The following is a 20,602-nucleotide window of genomic DNA, read 5'->3' on the forward strand; positions in this document are numbered from 1 at the left end:
CTAGTGCGAGCACAGTATGAGAAAGTACGCGATTACGATCCGTTACAAATTAGGAAAAACGCGATCATCATCGTCTCGCTTGGCATAGAAACATTGCTCACTTATTAGGATTCTGATAATTACTGATTCTAATGGAAGAATTATTCCCAGACAAAACTGATTGTTCACTTCCCAGATCGCTTAATATCCATGAAACTCGAGAAGTGGGTCTTTCAGAATCGAGAAGTGGGTCTTTCAGAATTTAAGGGGATGCATTTAACGCGATACTAAACATCGCATAATAACGTATAAGTATCCGAAATATCTTGAATGACGCTAAGCTACCCGGTAGAAAAGTTTTTAACAAGATTTTGCCATACATTTCAAGATTACTATATGGATTATTTACATATCGTTTTATGTTATTTTTACACGAAACTTTTTCACTAATATCAAAGTAAAAATATATCGTATTAGAAAATTAAAAAATGGAATATAATTTTTACTATTCTTCGCTATTATTTACTATTATTATTTACCATTATTTACCATTATTTGCATGTAGATTTCATGTAGTTTACACAAATATATACTGATTATTGATATTTTACGTGTAAACTTCCAATTCTGCTTTTTAACACTTCAATCGAATGATTTCTTGCAAATCCCCAGGCTCATTGAGATTTATTTATGAATTAGCGTATACATATATTGCGAAACAGCACTTACCGTATACAGAATACGTTGCAACCAACCGCAGATAGAGGTTTCGTCCTAATTCTTCATCGACGCAAGCCTTTCTAGGATAAGCTGAGTCACCGTCTCGTTAGCCCCTGGCGTCGTCGTGGCTTTGTCAATTTCGCCAACAGCTTCTTCGTTATTACAGGACGTTATTACGAGATTATATTCTAATTAAGATAATGATCTGCACATAATCCGCAACTTAAAATTCGTCGGCTTTATTTAATATTTAATAACATAAATTATTAATTGCACCATTATCTTCCAAAATAGATTTTAAGAATCCAAAGTGCCGGTTAGAACGTGAGCTGCACGACATAAATTTTTTGTGTTCACGCGTTTTGCTCTCGCGTGTCACTTCACGTACTCATCTTCTTTTTTTTAAATAATATTTCTTGTCGCAATTTGTTAAGAATAATCTGGGTAATGAGGATTTTTCTTATTTATAAATAGATATAATATAAATAAAATAAGTGTGTATTTAAACGTTATTAACGGTGTTTTTTGTGACGGGACAGATTCAGGATTTTTTGGAAATCGAAGAGAGAACATGTAAAATCAATTCCGCTATAAATTAAATAGGACGCAACAATAATTTATTCTTCATTATCGTACATCAGTTGGCTGGACTAATGTATCCGTCTAATGAGGTATCGAGACATCGTGATAAATGTCACAAAAGGAGAAAAAAATGTAAATGCAAGACACCGCGCGTGGTCGTGTGACGATATAGAGAGTGTTCGAGAATAAGCATATTTGTGATGAACTGAATAACACTTTATCGAAAATCAAAATCGCCGTAAGTCTTTTGCTTTTAATTGCCTACAGTAAGACTGATATATATATATATATAGACGTTTTCGTTAAAAAATTTTTCATTTTTCGATAAAAATCGCTGTTTTACTGCTCACAAAGTACGCTTATTGCCGAATATCTCGCCTGATGTAGCTACGTCTGAGTAAGTGCGCCATTTCTATGTATACATACACATGTATAAATATATATTTTTCAATATCTGCAAATAATATCTTCCTGTGAATATATACAGAACGAACGTCGAGAGCGACACTTGAACGTGGGTTCAAGCGTGTCGAGTCCTCACAATAATATCACCGATATCGTAGAGAATTACATTTTAACCGTTGTTGAACCGCACGTTAGGGCGATACGTGAAATCGTTATGAGATTCTTCGATACCCCCTATTATCTAATTTTTTTATTAATATTGTATATTGTTAAATTCGCTATATAATACTTACGGTTATTGACTTCTTCATATTTTACACTCGCGTGTCCATATCAATGGAACAATTAAGTCATAAAAGACAACAGTATTCTTGAAACAACTATTCAGTTTTTATAATATAATTGACAATTTATGTATTATTTTAATAAATATTATATTACAATTGATAATATAATTTATAATTTACAACAATAATACATACTTCGTCATGCGCCATAAATTAGTTTACTACTCTTGTTTACGACTTTATTGTCTTCCTAATCTCTAATTCATTATATTAGTATTTCAAAATAGAATTAATTTAATATACTAAATTAGAGATTAGGTTAATAGAAATCAGTACGATGCTGTTAAAAGAAGTCAACAACCGTTCTCCGTTTATTTTCCATAATTATTGCATCATTATGCTTATAATTTAACGATAATCATCTTCTTCTTCATTTTCTATACAATTCAAATGCCAACTATCTCCAAATTATTTTTGGAATCGTGTTGCTGCCGCTGTCCTGAATTATGTTACATTCGCACGGTCGCTTCTTGTTCCTCGAAAAAACATCTATTTTTAATACTGCGTGTACAAGAAACACGAAAAAACCGCATTCGCTTGCAAAGAGCGAAACCCGAACTGTAAAATCGCAACGTGCGAGATCGTAAGTGCGGAAAGAAATGTTGTACAAATTAAATTTTAAAAAAAAAAAAAAACGCTCTTATTAATATTAAATTATCCACACTTCACTAAATCACCGATGATTTAGGTAAGGTTGAAAGTGCTCAGATTTATGCAAGAATGTGTTTTTCGTGAAAGCACATAGGGAATGATAACGCGATGTTAGCGGCGGATTCGACAGTTCCAGTGGCAGAGAAACGCAACGGAAACTTGTGCCTGTTATGACAATTAACTCGTGGCAATTGAGGCAAGTTTCGCATTAGAATATCTACGCCAGGATCTATTGAGGTAATTGCTATTTACCGCTAATATCTTCCAATGCAATTTATATCTCGGCACTCACGATCTCTGTTCATTCACGTTTCGCGGATATAGCTTTCAAAAAACGCATTTACAGACACGTCTAAATGTATCTAAACGCGAACGCTATCGAATGACAAACTGTCCTTCAGCAATCGTAAGATGCGCGCCCTGATAAAACGATCTGCATAAGTAAAATACCGCTGCTCTCGACAGATTATGCGCATAATTATACTCGAAAGTATAAAAAGATCTAAAAGAGAGATTTTTTGGGTAGAAGGATCGTTAGAGGATTTACTCTAAGGACGATAGAAATGTGAAAGCAGTCTTCATAAATATAGACTTCCGGAAGTGATGCACATTGCGTGTACTCGATAGCCACGTAAGAATTCCTTAAATAGATATGTAAGGCAGCGCACGGTAGCAAAAAAAAAATAAATAACTTAAATGTAGCGTACTCGTTGCCGAAAGCAGACCGAGGTGATCGACTTGAAAAACGTGTTTCCGATTCTTTTCAGTCGACCAGATCTTAAAAATATCCACAAGTAAATTATCGCGAATAAATGTGAAATTGCCTTCATCTTTGCGCATTATTATGAAATTATGCATGATATACATCCAGAATGTTTTCTGGATTTTGTTATTGAAAAATCTAAGAGATTCTATTATATTAAACATTCATAATCCATGATACAATTTAACTAAGCGATTATAAAATTGAGTTTCGAATAAATAAAGATCTTCTCGGATTTTCACGAACAAATATAACAGAAAATATCCGAGAGGAAAATATATCTTCTTGAGCAAATAATCTACAATGATTCATGATTGCCCAAGCTCAAAAATATGATTTTCTTCAATTTAATTTTGTACTTGCACTTTCTAATTGTCTTGTAAAAATTCTAATGGAATCTAATTGCACTAATTTTTTTCTCGGTATAAAGGAATATGTCAGTGACATCCCATACAGTTCCGAATACACTTGCTTATTGCTACATTTGGACTTACATTAATAATCCTAATGCCTCTTTCACACTAATTCCAGAGATTTTTAAATGCACCAACTACCTGTCAGGCCAGTCATGTTCCGTAATCATTTCTGTCTCGCTCTTTTTTCACTTTTTTTTTTACAATTATCTCCGTGTTCGCTTGCCTACAGGTGAGTCTGAAAGGTAGCAAATAAAGAAACCAGAATAAGAAACGCTCGATAAAATAAAACAAAAATAAATAGTAGACCGAGGGAGGTTCATAAGAATACTACAGATAATAATATTTTTAAGATGATCAATTTAATATTTCATAACGATAAAATGTTTCAACAGTTTAGGCTTCTGCGTATTTAGCAGAAAGAGAGAGCCATTTAATGATAATGGTAATGCAATTATTTTTCAGTGATTTTAATATCAAAAAACATGCGATTTCTTAGCAAAGGAAGAACATCAGAATATAACGATGTACGAAGGGCCAATGTGTAAATTATTCTATGACGATAACAGCAGCAATCATAATAATAATAATTGCTTTATTTAAATAATATTAATAATATACGTATATTTATATATTGCCGAACATCTTGATTAAGTGACAATTCATTCGTGACAACATAATTAAACGATCGCTCTTTTACTGAAATTAACTAATTATTTTATTACGTAATAGTTTCAGGCAGATAGGAATGGACTAGGCGCCATAAATTCGGTCGACAATATACTCCTTCTAATAACACTGACGTCGAAGATTGTTTAACAATTAAGAGGAAAAAGCATCGATTATTTCATTTAAATCTAATGCATGAAGTGTCAAGCTCGGTAAAACTAGTCCATCGCTATCGATTGCCATACGCACGTGATTTCTCAACCCAACTTCCATCCCAAATTCTCCAAATATAATACATACTGTATATATAACTTCATCTGAGTACCTAACAAATTATTTTAGTCGCAATACGAATTGACATTCTGGGGCGGACAATTAAAAAAATAGTAAAAAAAACTACGAACTAAGAAAATATAGTTTCTATAATGTTTTGCACACATTGGAAACCCAGACCTCCAATAAATTATTATAAATCATCATTTTTGCTTTACAACAAGGCGTGAGGCGTTTGTAAAAAAATTGCTGCTTTGTAAATAATTTAGTCGGAAAGGTAAATATATATATATATAATTTTGATATATTACACAGTTATATGTAAAAATCATTGAATTAAAGATTAAATTATAATAGAAAAAAATTCTCATATATAATCATTAAGTACTACCATGAATTAAATTCAAATATATCTATAGAGTAATATTAATAATTTAAAAGTAATAGTATTTAATGCATGATTAATTTTAATAATATATTAATTAATTACGGACCGTAATACGAATTTTTGCGTAAGTGGACAAAATTTAGATACAATATAAAAAAAGTCTTATTGAAACGATACAATATAGCAAACAAATGCAGAAATGGAAGAAACGTGTAGATCAATAGATCATGAACAGACACGTGTCTGTATCGAATCCCTTTGCCTATTGTCAAAATCTTAGCACATTTGTACGGTTAAAAAACATGCATGTCTGCAACATAAATTTTTATTTGAGTTTGATTATCAGCGAAATTATCGTTCCTTCACCGATAAAATAGATATAAATATAGCGCGTATTATTATGTATTGCAAAGGAAGATGCGAATTATATGTGCGTGTTAGCCAGAACTATTTTTTTAAAGCTAAACATTTTGTTCATTAATTTCTTAACATTATTAAACTTAACATTATTAAATTTACAAATTATTACATACATATAAATTTATGAAGTATGTTAATATTAAGTCACTAAAAAAATTAACTAAAATCTTAAATATACTGATCTTTAATTTCCTCCTTGCGTTGAAATCAGAAACGCATATTAATTTATTATTGTTATTTATAAAAAAACAATAAAAATAAAATTAATTGTAAATTAATTGTCGTAGAACACAACTATTCAAAATATTTTATCATTATATCACATTATTATAGATATTATGAAAATAATTATTATTCTCATTAATATTACGTCCTGCATTTAAAGTTATTTACGCCCAATTAGATTTATGGTTAAATTATCGAGAATTAGTTTTTCAACGTCATGTAATTTGACCCAATCCAACCACATTTCAGATCTAAAGCTTTGATATTACTTAATCGATGCATTTTATATGTTTTGATTAGTTATTGTTAGTTTCGCAAAAACTTGGACGGTTGCAAAAACATCATTTAAATTAATTTTGATGAACTCTGCGTGCATCATGGTGCCCGACGAATGTTTAATGCCCTTTGCATATTCCTCATGATCGCGACGTGGTTCGAGCTACCGCGCTTGAAGCTTCTCCTGATTTGACGATAGAACGAAAAGGATGTGCTTTGCTCCAATTGTTGTTGCCCGTCTTGGCTGGTTCGTCTCTGAATGATTCGAACACAGAAAGATATCACTGTACCATTTTCATCTGCCCATATGCACAATAATTCTCTAATAACTAAGTTCTAATTTCTCAAATGCAATTTAGTTTTCAAAAATTTTATTAGAAAATAAAATGCAATTGAATTAAATCATATTAAGAATATATAACGTCTTTAGTTATTATTAAAAATAATCTCTGTTATAATAATATGAAAAACTGCAAGATTTATATAAGAATTTTATAGCTTAAGATACACATTTTACAACTTTTGTGATTATATTTGTTTAACATATAAAATGTAAAATCATAAAAGGTGATAGCGTGCATATTGGGCCAATTAGAAGACGAATCATAACTATAAGTGCTAATGTAACGGCTAAAAGTGTTGATATATGTCATATTCTTGCTATGGAAATAAAAATTAAGTGTTTAAGTCTCAAACACTTTTAATGCTGTCGTAAATTATGAAGAACGACCCATAATGTACGAACATAGCACGATTGAATCGGAAGGTAAAGAGAACGTAATATTGTGCACATATAGGCATGTTAACTGGCATATTTGGATAATTATATAATAATAACAAAGACACATTGCTATAATTTGACAAAGCACATTGATCTGTTTCAAATAATAGTTGAAAAGTTACAGAAGTTATTTCATGAGCGGTATCAACGTCAGTTTTGTATAAGCACACACGAAACACACAGAGAAACATCTGCGTCCAGCACACATGGCGCTTTGAAAAAGCAAGAGAGATTTATATTAATCGAGAAGGAATGTGCACACATGGTAATCCAGAGCACGACAAAATCGCTGAAAATCACATTAAAAAAATTTTAAGCGGTAAACAATTTCCTCTATCAATTAAAAAAAAGAGAAATTAATAAACATACATTATGTTAGAATTTCCTCTATCAATTAAAAAAAAGGGAAATTAATAAACATACATTATGTTAGAATGATCTCAGAATATTGTATAAGCAACACAGCAATCTTTCTCGCGCACACATACTTTTACGCGACGATTCTCATCTTCCCTGAATTTTTTTTTCCGCGCGATTTAATAAAAATTACTTTGCGCCAACGTTAATCTGGAGATTCCAATATTTAATTCCCGAGGATATGTTAAAAAAATATCACACTTTCGAAATTGCTAACGCTGTTAGTGGTACGTTCACGCGGGATCGGGATCCTAACAATTACGATAATAGCAATACCCGCAAGGGAGTATTGAGTTAACAAAGCTACTGTGTCATGAAGCTATCTCGGCAGTAAAATCTGCATCCACGGTAAAACCGTCCGACCGTATTTAATAACCGTCGTGGATTCTTATCGACCTCGCTCGCGGTAAGGTGCAGTCGATCTAGATCATAAAAATATTATTTGCAACACTAATACTCTCATTCGTCGTTGTACGCGTTTTGCTCAAAAAGACACAAATAAAATTTCTCGCGTTCGAATAGCGTCTCTCTCTCTCGGAAAAAAAATCTGGTTAAATGCCTCTTCAATTGATAATACATCGTGGAAATACGCGACGGAATGTGCCGATGTATGAAATAAAAGGTACATTAATAAAAAAACGCATCTTGAAGATGACTTGATAATTTAAAGATCCGTTACCGAGATGCGGTGAGATTTTACCGCCAATCATAAATGTTACACCGACATGTTCAGAAGCGTTTCATGATAATAATACGTATAATTGAACAACATTCTGGCGTTTCAAAAACATTCGCGATAAATCTCACGTACTATTATAGCAACGCGATTACATATCTGAATGCTCTGCTACTACGGGGTATTGTACGTACACGGCACTAGAAGTCTTTCTTCTTCCCCTCGCCAAAAATCGTCCTCACACCACGCATCGCGCGTCACATTATTATATATGTATAATACAGCACCGGCAAGAGGCAACATTTTTTTCTCGTATAATTGAACCCTGATTCTGATGAGCGTCGGACATGTTTGCAGAAAATTTGCAAGGAAGTCTACCTTTTATTGCAGGCTTGATCTCTTCCGCTACATGGATGCGCTACGTCTCTAGGATATCGGACAATGTTTTTCTGTTGAATAGAATATATCTTTCTTCCGATTCTTCTCTCCATATCAGAATATATCATGTATTATCATCTGTAATGTTACACTTTTATTACCGCGATTTTTGTTAACTTCTTCGATATCTACAACTTTGATCTTTATTAATTTACGGTGATCATACATCTTTTATCTCGAGTAGCTACCTTTAAACTTATTTCTTATTTATTTCTTCAAAATTTTGGTTTCTATTTTAACAATATTATTCTTTCCTAATTAGAGTTCAATTTCTAATGTCAAACTAATGAGCAAATTTTTATAGAAACAATCGACAAATTTAGTTTCATGCAATATAATTTGTTCTGTCTTTTGTTAATATTTTTTAATTTTATTATTTTTTTAAATTAAAAAGTTCACTGACTCTTATTACACTATAAAAAAACGAAATGACGTTACGTTACGTTACGTGGAAATAAAGTTTAGGCGCTTTTGAGGAAAAAGATAGGGATGTTTTACAAAATATTAAATATTCTTTTGTTCGAATCATCCCTGATATGTTGTTATATCTAGAATTGTTGAAATACGCCGAGTACATTGTACAACAAGGGGTTCCCGTCATATCCGCGGCGAAGTTCATATATATAAAAAATATGCATCTCTTATTTTCTCAGACTGTTTTAACGCCGAGGCTCATCAGAATTTGGGAGGAACAACTCGTCAATGTGTTACCTTTGCGAGTATACACAAGCATGTTGTATTTATAATTTGTATACACGATACACACGGTTTCTTGCGTGTGCGTATACGTATGTGTATGTATAGGTACATACAGAGACAGACAGAACGTGAGACACATATAGATACATAACACTAACTATATATCTCGCAATAAAAAGGAATCGCGCGGGGCTTCTGCTAGCCGAAACTATGCGCAAGCACACATTATTTACAAAGCTCCTCGTTCACCGTGCGTTAATTATGTCGGTGGCTCCTGTCACCCTGTTCGCACAGCCTCTCACGTGTTAGTGAAATCTACGATATTAGTTTATCGACGGCAACGACTCGATTAGGAAAAAGACCCTTGAGTTATGTGTGGACAGTGTGAAAACGTCCGGAAGTAGATGAAATGCCATTTTGACAGGTTTTTAAACCTTGAGAATATATGTCGATTACTTTTTATAACTCTTGATACAATTTCCGCGATTATCTGCAAAATTCTTTTCAGTCCAAATTGTTTATTTTATTTAACTGAATATTTTGATACTTTTATCTTATTTTCTTACGTTTTAAAATAAGCCTTCGGTTTTAATAGATTATAAAAATATCTAATTCTTCTGACGCGTGTTCATTTTTGTAAAAATTTGAAAAGAAGAATAAAGGAAATTCAAGAAAGAAAATTAGAATTAAACATATTTATGTTTTAAACTAGCCCTGCCACGCGTTGCTGTGGCTCTCTATTCTTATGCTACGTTTTTTTCTAATTTTCTTTGCTTTCGTTGTTTAACTTTCAAGAGCCTTACTTTACTGTTGCTCTTTTTATTTTATTTTTGAATAAGCATTTATCTATCTTTAATAAATCTAATATTCATTTATTCACGTACTTCTAACTTTTTTTCTAAGCTGCCATGGATTTAGAAATCCATTCAAAAGACTGTTTTAAATAAGTTCTTTTTTTTTCCAATAAAATAAAAGCTATCTTTATTTTTCTTATTACCTTAATTTAAATACAATAGAAACATTCTTTGCCTCTCCCGGTTTCTCCCGTCTCTCCCGGTTTCTCCCGTCTCTCCCCGTCACTCCCGGTCTCTCCCCGTCTCTCCCGGTCTCTCCCTATCTCTATCCATCTCTCCCCGTCTCTCCCGGTCTCTCCCCGTTTCTCCCGGTCTCTCCCCGTCTCTCTCTATCTCTACCCGTCTCTCCCCGTCTCTCCCGGTCTCTCCCCGTCTCTCCCGGTCTCTCCCCGTCTCTCCCGGTCTCTCCCGGTCTCTCCCCGTCTCTCCCGGTCTCTCCCCGTCTCTCCCTATCTCTACCCGTCTCTCCCCGTCTCTCCCGGTCTCTCCGCGTCTCTTCCTATCTCTACCCGTCTCTCCCCGTCTTTCCCGGTCTCTCCCCGTTTCTCTCCGTCTCTCCCGATCTCTTCCCGTCTCTCCCGATCTCTTCCCGTCTCTCCCGGTCTCTCCCGGTCTCTCCCCGTCTCTCCCGGTCTCTCCCCGTCTCTCACGGTCTCTATCTGTCTCTCCCCGCTAGTATACGGTTCTAATTAATTTTTTAGTAAAAAAGAAAAAAATTATAAATTTTTTTAACAACTCTTATATAATATGACGACGAAAGCTGTCAATTCGCAATGCCCATATAAGAATATCGAAAGTGTTCCCTTATCATAGAGGCAAGCACACTCGAGTGAAATAATCGTCCACATGTTTATGTATACAAATATACATTTACTTCGTAGACAAATGCAGATTATATGCACGAAAGAAAAGTAGAGACAATAAAATAAATAAATTTTGCCGAATCATAATTAAGTTTAGAAGCCTAAATTAAGAGAATATAATGTTTGATAAATAACGTACCTCTAAACTTTTATTTAAAAAATGGCATTTCAATCACTTCTGGAAAGAGAGAGAATTGATTTGGAACAATGTCAAAAACTTTATCGAGTACTGTAGGCCGACGAGTATCACGTTCTTGTTAAATACGTAATCGTAATGATATTGACTCTCCTATACCCAGGAAGAATTACGGATGCCCATGTAAGGATATATCGAAAGTGTTCCCTTATCATAGCGGGAAGTACACTCGAGTGAGATAATCGCCCACGTGTTTATGTATACAGATATACATGTCGATAACGGATTAATGCTAGAAGTCGCGGATCGAGACGAATGTCTCTACCGAACACACGTTTAATGGCTGAAAATCGCGTTAAGTACCTACAAACGTTTCGAATGTAGCGAAACTTTTCACAGTAAATGAAACATAGACGCACTGTTAAAATGGAATGGTCTTTGCGATCTCAAGAACAGATCACATATTCGCCTCGATCCTCGATGAAGCTATTCGTATCACCCTTTAATTTTTAACCCTTAAGTAGTCTTGCGATCAAGTAGTTTTAGGATTAAATGAATGGCGAATATTTTGATATATAAATTCCAATTTGCAAGCTATTTTAGGAGCCACTCTCTATCTAAGCTAGAGAATTGATTGGAAATGATTTAAGTAGCAAATGTAAGTGAATGAAAGTGAAAATGAATAACTGATAGGGAGGGAGAATAAAACGAGAATTAAGAGAACCTGGTAAGAGACTCCGATGACAGAAGAGGCTGGTAGCGTGAGGAGAATAAAAAAAATCAGATTTCTAAAAAATAAAGCATTATAAAGTATTACATGTTATTGCGAAGAGAAATCCAACTACCAACGTACCGATACCAGCAGTATCAAACATTAAACGCAGCTGTTAAACAGCCTAAAAAGCGAATTGTACACCGGGCACAGTTAGCAACCTACTCCAACGCGACACCAATCAAGGGTTAAACTGTACTTCGCTTCTCCGTGATTATCACGCTCGCATTCACGCTAGCCATTCACTCTCTCTCTCTCTCTCTTTCTCTCTTTCTCTCCCTCTCCCTCTCAGTTTCTCGAAGATTTGTCGCTACAGCGGTGCAGATCACCCCCACAGAGCATGTTGTGCACGAGGTGACGGAGATTATTGGAGGAGGACGAGAGTCGTGCATTCACTCGCGCTGCAGTATCTCCTGATTCAGGAAAATAGACAAAGCGTTCAGACAGTCTGACTCTCACGCATGGAGCGTTCCAAAGCGGCCGTTCGTTTTCCGTCAGAATTTAATGAGGCCCGAGAAAGGCCTATCCTCAAAAAGTAAAAGAAGAGAGCAGCTCACGTGGCCGTCTCTCCTCTCTTTCTCTCCTTCTCACGAGGTTTGATACTCTGGCACTAGTTTAGCTACCGAGTTGTAGACGATTATGCGAGATACTTCACTTCTCCCGCGATCTCCAAAAAACATCTCCGACATTCTCCTTTTATTCGAAGACAGTTACGTTAAAATTGTTCGACGTTTAAACCGATATATTCGACGCTGTTTGCGAGAAGCAAAAAGCGTGACGCGCAGCATAAATCATGCTGACGTGTATACTTCACGCGCATATTTTTGCGTTTCGTCAGTCATCAGTCCTGCGATAAAGCGTTTGTTTACTTTTCAATAAAAACGCGTGGCGCAGCGTAATAGAGAATTGACGCATCGTGTCAATGCATTTGTCACGCGACGCGAATATCTCGGCGCGAAACATCTCGGGAATAATATCGGCAGTAGTATCGTTTTCGAGCGCGCGCTTCAATCTCGTTTTTTTTTTTAAATAAAATTCGCTTGGCACGCTCCATGCGGTTCACGATTAGTAGAATCATAGATCTTGAAAAATCCTGCAATACTTAAAGGGCGTTAAAGGGGTTTAAAGATGACGCAATTACCGTCCGATAGGTTCTTATGACACACCTAGGTTTAATGGTTACAGTAATCCTCGGTCACTCGGGGAATAAAACGTTTAAATAATTCGATCAATCGGCCACTGACGATAGCAAACTTACCATCTCGTATGAATCGTCTGTTCAATGGAAATATGTAGCGGTGGCAATGGACAATCATAATAGTATTATTGTAAACAAACTAAAAGACTAAAATATATATATCTAGTATAATATTGTATAATATATTAGTAATAAAATTATAAATACTTAAAGCAGTAAAGCTTCTATTAATAGAAATCTAAGACTAAAATAAGAAAAAGAGATATGCCTCCAAAATAAGTTTTTCTCTTTGTAGACTTAACTTAATAATTTTTTTCGTTTGTGAATCAATTATTAAATATTCCAATACATATGGATATATATTAAATATAAGATAAACATATTATTTTATAATATCAGCATGATTGTCCATTACTTCAGCTATATTTTTATGTGTCCGATAGATTAATAAAATGAATTAGAACTTACCATCTCAGTCGTGAGACTCGCTAGGGCCTCCTCCACAGTGGCCGCGATCCTTCCACCGTCAGCCTGACGTTGATTACCCTTGATCGGCGTTGTCGGGCAACCTAAAATTATCGTTAATCGTCATCGTGCAAAAAAATAATGCCGGTCCTCGCAGATTACCATTAACGGAAGGCAAGAGGTACCCCGAGTGATCTCTTCAAATTAGCTCTATATTCGAAAAAAAGCAATCGCAACTGTGAGAGATAAAGAAATCTTTATATATGTATGAATATACTTATCGCAGTGCAAAATGTCATTTGAGAAATATATGCGTATCATCTCTATAAATGTTTTATATAAATGATTTTAAATGGAAAATGGTCCTCTTTCTTGAGATTTAGCAACTTGTTTGGCGAAACATGAAACATCGTGCATTCGAGAAATTGTGTGCATGAGAAGAAGTGCGTGAGCCAACAGTAGATACACAGACAGAGAAAAAATTAAAAAATAGAAAAATATTGAAACTTATTTGTCAGCGGTCGTAAATAATTCTTGAAAATAAAAAATGTATATATACTTAGTATATACAGATGTAAAGAGAGAAAAATAAAATTAACGTATAGATAGGAGAATAGTGAAAGAGTTAAGTTTCGCGTTTTCGTATTTTTTTTCTTCTTTATTGTTTCTTTCATAGTTATATCAAGCATTTTAACAAAGCTTTATTTAAATTAGCTAGACAGGGCTAGACAGAACAATGATGATCAATTATAATTGTTTCTATTTGACTTCTTGATGTAATTAATTTTGTCATAATGCACAAAATAAAATATGCAAAACAACTACAATTTCGTGCAAAATGCTTTTATTTAATTAAAATTGAGTAGAAATTATTCTCTCGCATTTGACTGACAATTAAAGTATAATTGTGAAGCAACTATACGCAACAATAAGATTAATTACAATAACATTAAAGTTAAATCTTTGCTTTTTAGTCATCGCATTTATGTGTATTTAGAGATCATTAAATTCCATCATATTCTATCCATTGTACATTAATAAAACAATCTTTGCTTTAAAAAAAGTTATAACAATAAATAAAAATCATAGTAAAATATTATTTAAATATATAGAAAATTAAAACTTGTAATTTTATATTTTATGTTTTAATCTTTTTGGTATGTGTTAATTTATACGTTAAATTTCATGTCTTCATTCTATTTACTCTATTGTAAATAAGAATCTTAATATCTCCATTTTTTTAGATATTAAAAAATATTTTTCGTCGTATTTTATGATACTGGAATGTAATAATCTGAAATTGTATTGTGATGTATGGTTTAAAAATTGATGAGAATAATGTGTTACATATATGGAACATTTAAAAAATAATAAATGTTCAGTGTTTAAAAAGATGAAATGTTTTCATGAACTGAATATTCAACGTATAAAACTGTTCAAGTGTTCAATAATTCTACAATACTAACAATTATCGAGCTTATCGTCAAAATGATTGTCAATATTATTAACTCTATTACATCCTATTCTATCAGATCATTTAATTTATATCAATCAAAAAAGCTTATTAAAAAAGTTTTAGATTTCACAAAATTAGCATGATATATGTATTTAGAAAAATTAAGTTGATTTTCTCTCTCTCTCGCAAAAGACAACAATCTATAAAATCTAAAAAATCTATGTTAACACTTAACGATTGAACAACAAACCGCGAGAATTAACACGACGTCTACGTTTGTTCTCGCACAAGCGTCTCCTCGGTGAAGCGTTCAGAGAAGACAGAAGAAGGGGGAGGAATCAGCAGAAGAAGCTGAGAAGTCCTCGTGGCAGTATCCTTCAGGAGCCATAGTAGATGTTCAGCGCGTAGAGCAACTTACCTATGTCACCGCTGCTGGAGCTCTCGGTGAAGGATGGCGTGCCTTCGGTCCACGTGGGCGTCGAACCTTCGGCGCTTCCAGCCGGTGGGGTCCACGTGAGACCGCCGCCACCTCGGCTGCTGCTGCCACCGCTCTCGACGCTCAGCGACGACTTGGTTTCCCTTCCACCGCTGCCGCTGCCGCTACCGCTACTCTCCAAATGTACGTCTGATATGCTGAGGATAAATTCGTACGTGATGTTTAATGTCGACAAATCAAAGAATTCGAGTAACCATGTGTGATTAAATTAAAATCAAATACTAACATTCTCCTTTTCCTGAAGTGTTGCCGTGATAAAGCAAAGAAAAGAATGTTTTCGTTTAGATGCGTGCGAAGTGCAAAGACAAGCATAAAATATATTTTAGGCTAAATATAGATATTAATATTAAAAAAAAAGTTCAAGCGGTGTAAATATCTGTGTACATGTCTTATTTTAATTGCATACTGTCAATCAGTAACATCTATTTTTAAAAAAGTATGCTTAAAAAAAAATTTCACAATTATATCATTGTAAGTATATTAAATTTGTTAGCTAATTTTATTGTAAATGCAAATATGCAAAATAATGGATAATATTCTTCTGTTGATTTTGTTACTGGTTGAGAATTGAAGTATTTTAATACTGTCAATGATTAGCGATTAATAAATGAGAGTACTCACCTTACAGTGTCATGATACGTCTTGGTGAGAGTAACGTGATGAACAACCTTATTTGGTTTGGGATGAGCAGAGGCTAGACTGCTCGCGAGGATGGTGGTCCCGGCGCCTTGTTGAAGATGACCACCGGAAGCCAGGGTTTGGTCGTTCGAGCGGACTGCATCGTCAAAGGGCGGGGGCGGAGTGGAGCAAGTGGAAGGAAGGGTGCCACCTACAAAAAGCGCGCTACGATTAGCCTAATTAATACCACGCGCAATAAACGCCGAAGTAGACAGGGATAGAACGGCGGCAGAGGATGAATAAAATAAGAAATTCGTTTGCACTAATAATCACACTCATATATGTTACGAAGACGACACATGTTTGGCAGAAAATTAACAATTTATTTCTCGTATAGCAATAGTATATTTTATAAATATATTTCTTATATCACGACTTTTTTTTCAAAGATTTAAGGTCTTTTTGTATTTCCAAAAAAAGGTTGAGAAATTGGGAAAAATTTTTTTGTCGTAACATGACATTTGTCATCATATCAAGTTGCATACGTTAATTTGATTATCATTATAAGAAAAATTTGCAATTTTTACACACATACAAGACAGTTATATATTTTATATGTATATATATAAACTGTTGATTTTGTACATTTATGCAGATTCAAAAATTAAATCAACGAAAGTTCTAAACCATCCTATACATAAATCTATCTAATTTAGTAAAACTGTTAGAAATTTTTAACACATGTGCATTTAAAATAGTAATAATATTTAATTCGATGAATCTATTATTCTGCCTTTATATGTATATATATGACTAATGAAGCTTAGGGTAAACAACTTCTAATATTTAAAAAGAGAAAAATAATTTTTTCTATAAGCGTGATTGTATATACGCAGCAAGAAAACTACGTAGAGCAAAATAACATTTTCAACATTTTTAAAAAGGTAACTGACAAACTGACTAAATTTTATGTTGCAATAATATTATCAACTTAAATCATTGCATTTTTAAAAACGTTGGAAATGTTAATACAAAGCATTTATATTTAAAATTAATAGAAGCAACTTCGAACAAGTATTATATGATTCGTTTATATGTTATTTACATAAATGCAACAGCAAATACACTAATTTAACTAAAACATGTAGGAAAAATTCAGTTTTATACGATGCGATTGTTACGTCATAAACGTACTTGTATAAACGTCCTCTTGTGTTGTGAGATAATTGATTACTGAACAATTTATTAACAAAGCTTCAGAACGATTCCATACATATATATATATACACAAATGATTAAATGGCACAGTACGATTAAGAAGTAAATAAACGCAATTAATTAAATGAATGTATATCCAATTACATGGAGTAAATTAATAACAATAGTAATACGAGATATTATTTTGAGAATAATAACCTGATACGAAGTTTCATTTCTTGTACGACAGATTGCGTTTATTCACTCATTAGTGGCAATGAAATTCTATGCGTGCGTTTTTAATGAAACTCGCTAATGAATCGCCAATCAATCACACAACGTAACGATAATTTTACACAATAAGCAGGGAAAACTTGAGAACGACTTTTGCTACATATAACGGTACCTCGTTGATGTCTTAAATCGATTAACATTGAAACAGACGTCGTAGACGTGGAAAAGAGATCAGGAAGATATTAGTTCAACAGATTGTTATCTTCAGTGTCTATTAATAATGGCCGAACACATTTAATAGTAAACGTAGCACATCATTTTCGATAATTCTTGATGATTACCGAAAATACTATCATCACTGAGATATGAGATCGGATGATATGCAGAAAATGATAATTGTAAGAGCGCGCGTGCTTGTGTTGTCATGCAGCAGTGATAGAAAGAGTTCAAAAAACATTTTACGTAAGCGTTCAGTGGAGAAAGATGAAAGTTGTAGTTCTTCCTTATAAGGCTGGAAACTGCGGTTCTTTTTATAAGATTACAAGTTCGGAAAAAGATCTGATATACTATCGTTTACGCAATCGAAAATCGTTATCGATTCGATGATACAAAACTCTCATCATTATTAATACCTTTTTAAGTTGCTTTCTCTTCTTTATTCATATATATGTATTAATTATTAAATTTTGTAATAATCTAAAATTAGCAACCAAGAAATATCTTTAGGTGAATGATTTTCGGTAAGTATGTAGGAAGGAAACGTTCGGTTTCAACATTCCAAACTCTATATTAAACGATAAATTGTCGCAGTGGTCGCTCGAAAGCGATTTAAACATTTTCTGTTCGGGATCAGTACTTAATAATCTTCCCTTTAACACAAGGTTTTCCTCTTTGCGTTTCAATCGAATTTTATTGATCGGCAGTGCAAACTCTTGTTTAATAGTGCTAATTTCATTTCTATAATCCTGGTTATCTAAACGTGCATCTTTTCCCCGAGCATTCTTCATTTCGTCTCTCAAATCCGCTTTAATTTTCTCCAAGCTTTTCACTTTATCAGAAACGGAAGATTTTACGCTATTTCTATTTCGAATATCACCGCAACTGGAAGATATAAACTCTTCTCTCTTGTTGGTGCTTAGCAATTTACATTGATTCGCATTTTTCAGATTACTTTTTCTAATCTGGTCGAATGATCCTTCCTTACAGAAAGAAGGTTCATCGCAATTTTTACAATCGGCCTTCGAAAACTCGTGTTTATATCTTTTTGATCTCTCGTTAGCATGTCGGTCAAATTTACTAATTTTCTCGCGAACTATCTTATCTGCCGTGATTTCGGTTTCAACACGATAACCATTCGCAAATATTCCTTTGAATCTGCTTTTATTATTTTGTTGCTCATCATTTATAGTTTTAGAGATGTTCTTTCTCTTGTCAAGACGGTTATTTTCTCTATCTGAAGAACAATTTTGTTTCGACTCATCATATTTGATCGCCGATTGCCTTTCGCTTGAAAGATCTACACTCTTTTTATTACTTTTCTCTTGAATCTGACAATTATTACTTTTATCTTTTAGAGAACTCATTTTCAAAGACAATATTTTATCCTCTTTCGTTGCCTTTCTTTTCTCCGTTTCGGTTAAATTTCCATTAAAAGTTTCTTCCACAGACATTTGTTTCTTCATCGACGGTTTCGGCGCAAGTCGTTTCTTTCTTTTAGATTTCTCTCGAATCTTTTGCAGCAAAATACTGTCTTTTTTAATGGACGCGAATTTCAAGATTTTTTGCTTGTATTCTTCAGCAGATTTATCCTCCGCATGAGATATGCCTGTATGACACGTTTTCGTATTTTCAATTGATTTGTAACGGTTTGTGATCGTCGTGATAGATGCTTCAAGGTCCTTCTGCTTTCTTTTTACCCTCTCGTAATACGTCTCGGAGTGTTTCTTGTCCTTTCGCGACATCTTGTAATTTATCAGATCAGTTCGAGAGCCTGGATTTAAAAAGTACGTAAACTTCGCCAGATGATCCGTCTTGATGTCACCCCTGCTCTTTCTATCCTCCTTCGAAACTTTGCGATTATCAGTTTCCATAGTTTTACCGGAATCATTCAAGTGATAAGATCGACGATTTCCCCTATCCGGTCTGACGGGATGCAGGCTAATCTTAACGAAGTAAGCGTCCTCGACCTTATCCACGCTGACAAACTCTTCCTCGTTCTCGGTGAGTTCTTCGGTATACCAATCTCGAATCGAATCCATCGGCCGAACCCGTCCAGCTTCTCGGTCGAAATGACCGTGATGATGCGTGACGCGATAAGCATTGAATGTCGATGTACGGGCATGCAACGCATTCGCGGTCGCGGAAGTAGCTTTAGTAGAAGTAGCAGCAGCAGCAGCAGCAGCAACAGCAGTGAGAGTAGAGGCCACGGTTTTCTTAGCGGTGGTGATAGAAGTAGAGGTAAAGGAATGGTCAGATAGGTGGGGCGGATGGTGCAGGTCGCACGAACTGTCATGCAAGCGGTATCTCGTGATTATGGCTGCTTCATCACCTCGGCTGGAAGTCATCGACGATGTCGTCGAGGCGGCGGTGCCGGCCGCCCGGTGATCCTCGGAGGACCTGGCGGTCCTCGAGGCGCCCATGCCCCGCGGCGGCACCGGCGGCGGGACCTTGCCGGACGGCACCAGATTCGGGTTCGGCGGACTGGCCGCGCTTCTACCCTTCAGCACAGCCGGATAACTCGTGACCTTGACCGTGGGGGCGACCCCGGGCGGATGCTCGTGGTGCGGCCCTTGACCGGCGGCTAAGGTCAACGGGGGCGGGCTCAGCGGACCGGCGGCAAGGTTAACCGGGGTGGAGGTGGCGATCGGCACCGAGGCCGCCGCGTTCGTCGCGCTGATCGCAGGATCGGGCGAGCTAACTGCTGCGTGGTCGTTCGAGGTCATTCGAGGCCGTCCAAGGGTTCAACGGGGGAGTCGCGTGTGCAGCGTCGCGATGCCGCGGGATGGGAAGATAAAGAGATAGAGAGACAGGCGAAAAGAGAGAAACAGAGAAGCCGGATGAGAAAAGTCGAATGATCGTAGAACCGTGCAACGTTGATTCTTCTCTGGTTCACTCTCCGGTTCACTTTACACGAGAGTGATCCGTGGGCGCAATAGTTTGTAAATATCGCAATTTATAATATACACGTGTCC

The 20,602-nt window shown here is 35.1% G+C and overlaps 1 protein-coding gene across 14 annotated transcripts in view; it reads right to left on the bottom strand.

Moving 5' to 3' along the window:
- Nucleotides 1–1,294: 1,294 nt before the first annotated feature.
- Nucleotides 1,295–20,602, bottom strand: part of LOC105830792 (phosphatidylinositol 4-phosphate 5-kinase type-1 alpha) — a 36,065-nt gene continuing 16,757 nt past the window's right edge. For 3 of the 14 annotated variants that reach the window (XM_028193447.2, XM_012670374.3, XM_012670373.3), the window contains 5 exons: nt 15,984–16,191; nt 15,589–15,600; nt 15,285–15,499; nt 13,414–13,514; nt 5,308–6,366 (listed from right to left, as the gene is read on the bottom strand). In XM_028193447.2, coding sequence (XP_028049248.2) covers nt 6,211–6,366; nt 13,414–13,514; nt 15,285–15,499; nt 15,589–15,600; nt 15,984–16,191 — 692 coding nt within the window. In that variant the 3' untranslated portion in view covers nt 5,308–6,210. Of the gene's footprint in view, nt 4,099–5,307; nt 6,367–10,669; nt 12,161–13,413; nt 13,515–15,284; nt 15,500–15,588; nt 15,601–15,983; nt 16,192–18,069; nt 20,332–20,602 lie in introns of those variants that run through there. The other 11 variants (XM_036284511.1, XM_036284509.1, XM_036284507.1 and 8 more) reach the window with 8 other exon arrangements.

This window comes from Monomorium pharaonis, chromosome 3, assembly GCF_013373865.1.
Source record: "Monomorium pharaonis isolate MP-MQ-018 chromosome 3, ASM1337386v2, whole genome shotgun sequence".
In the NCBI taxonomy this organism is placed as follows: Eukaryota; Metazoa; Arthropoda; class Insecta; order Hymenoptera; family Formicidae; genus Monomorium; species Monomorium pharaonis.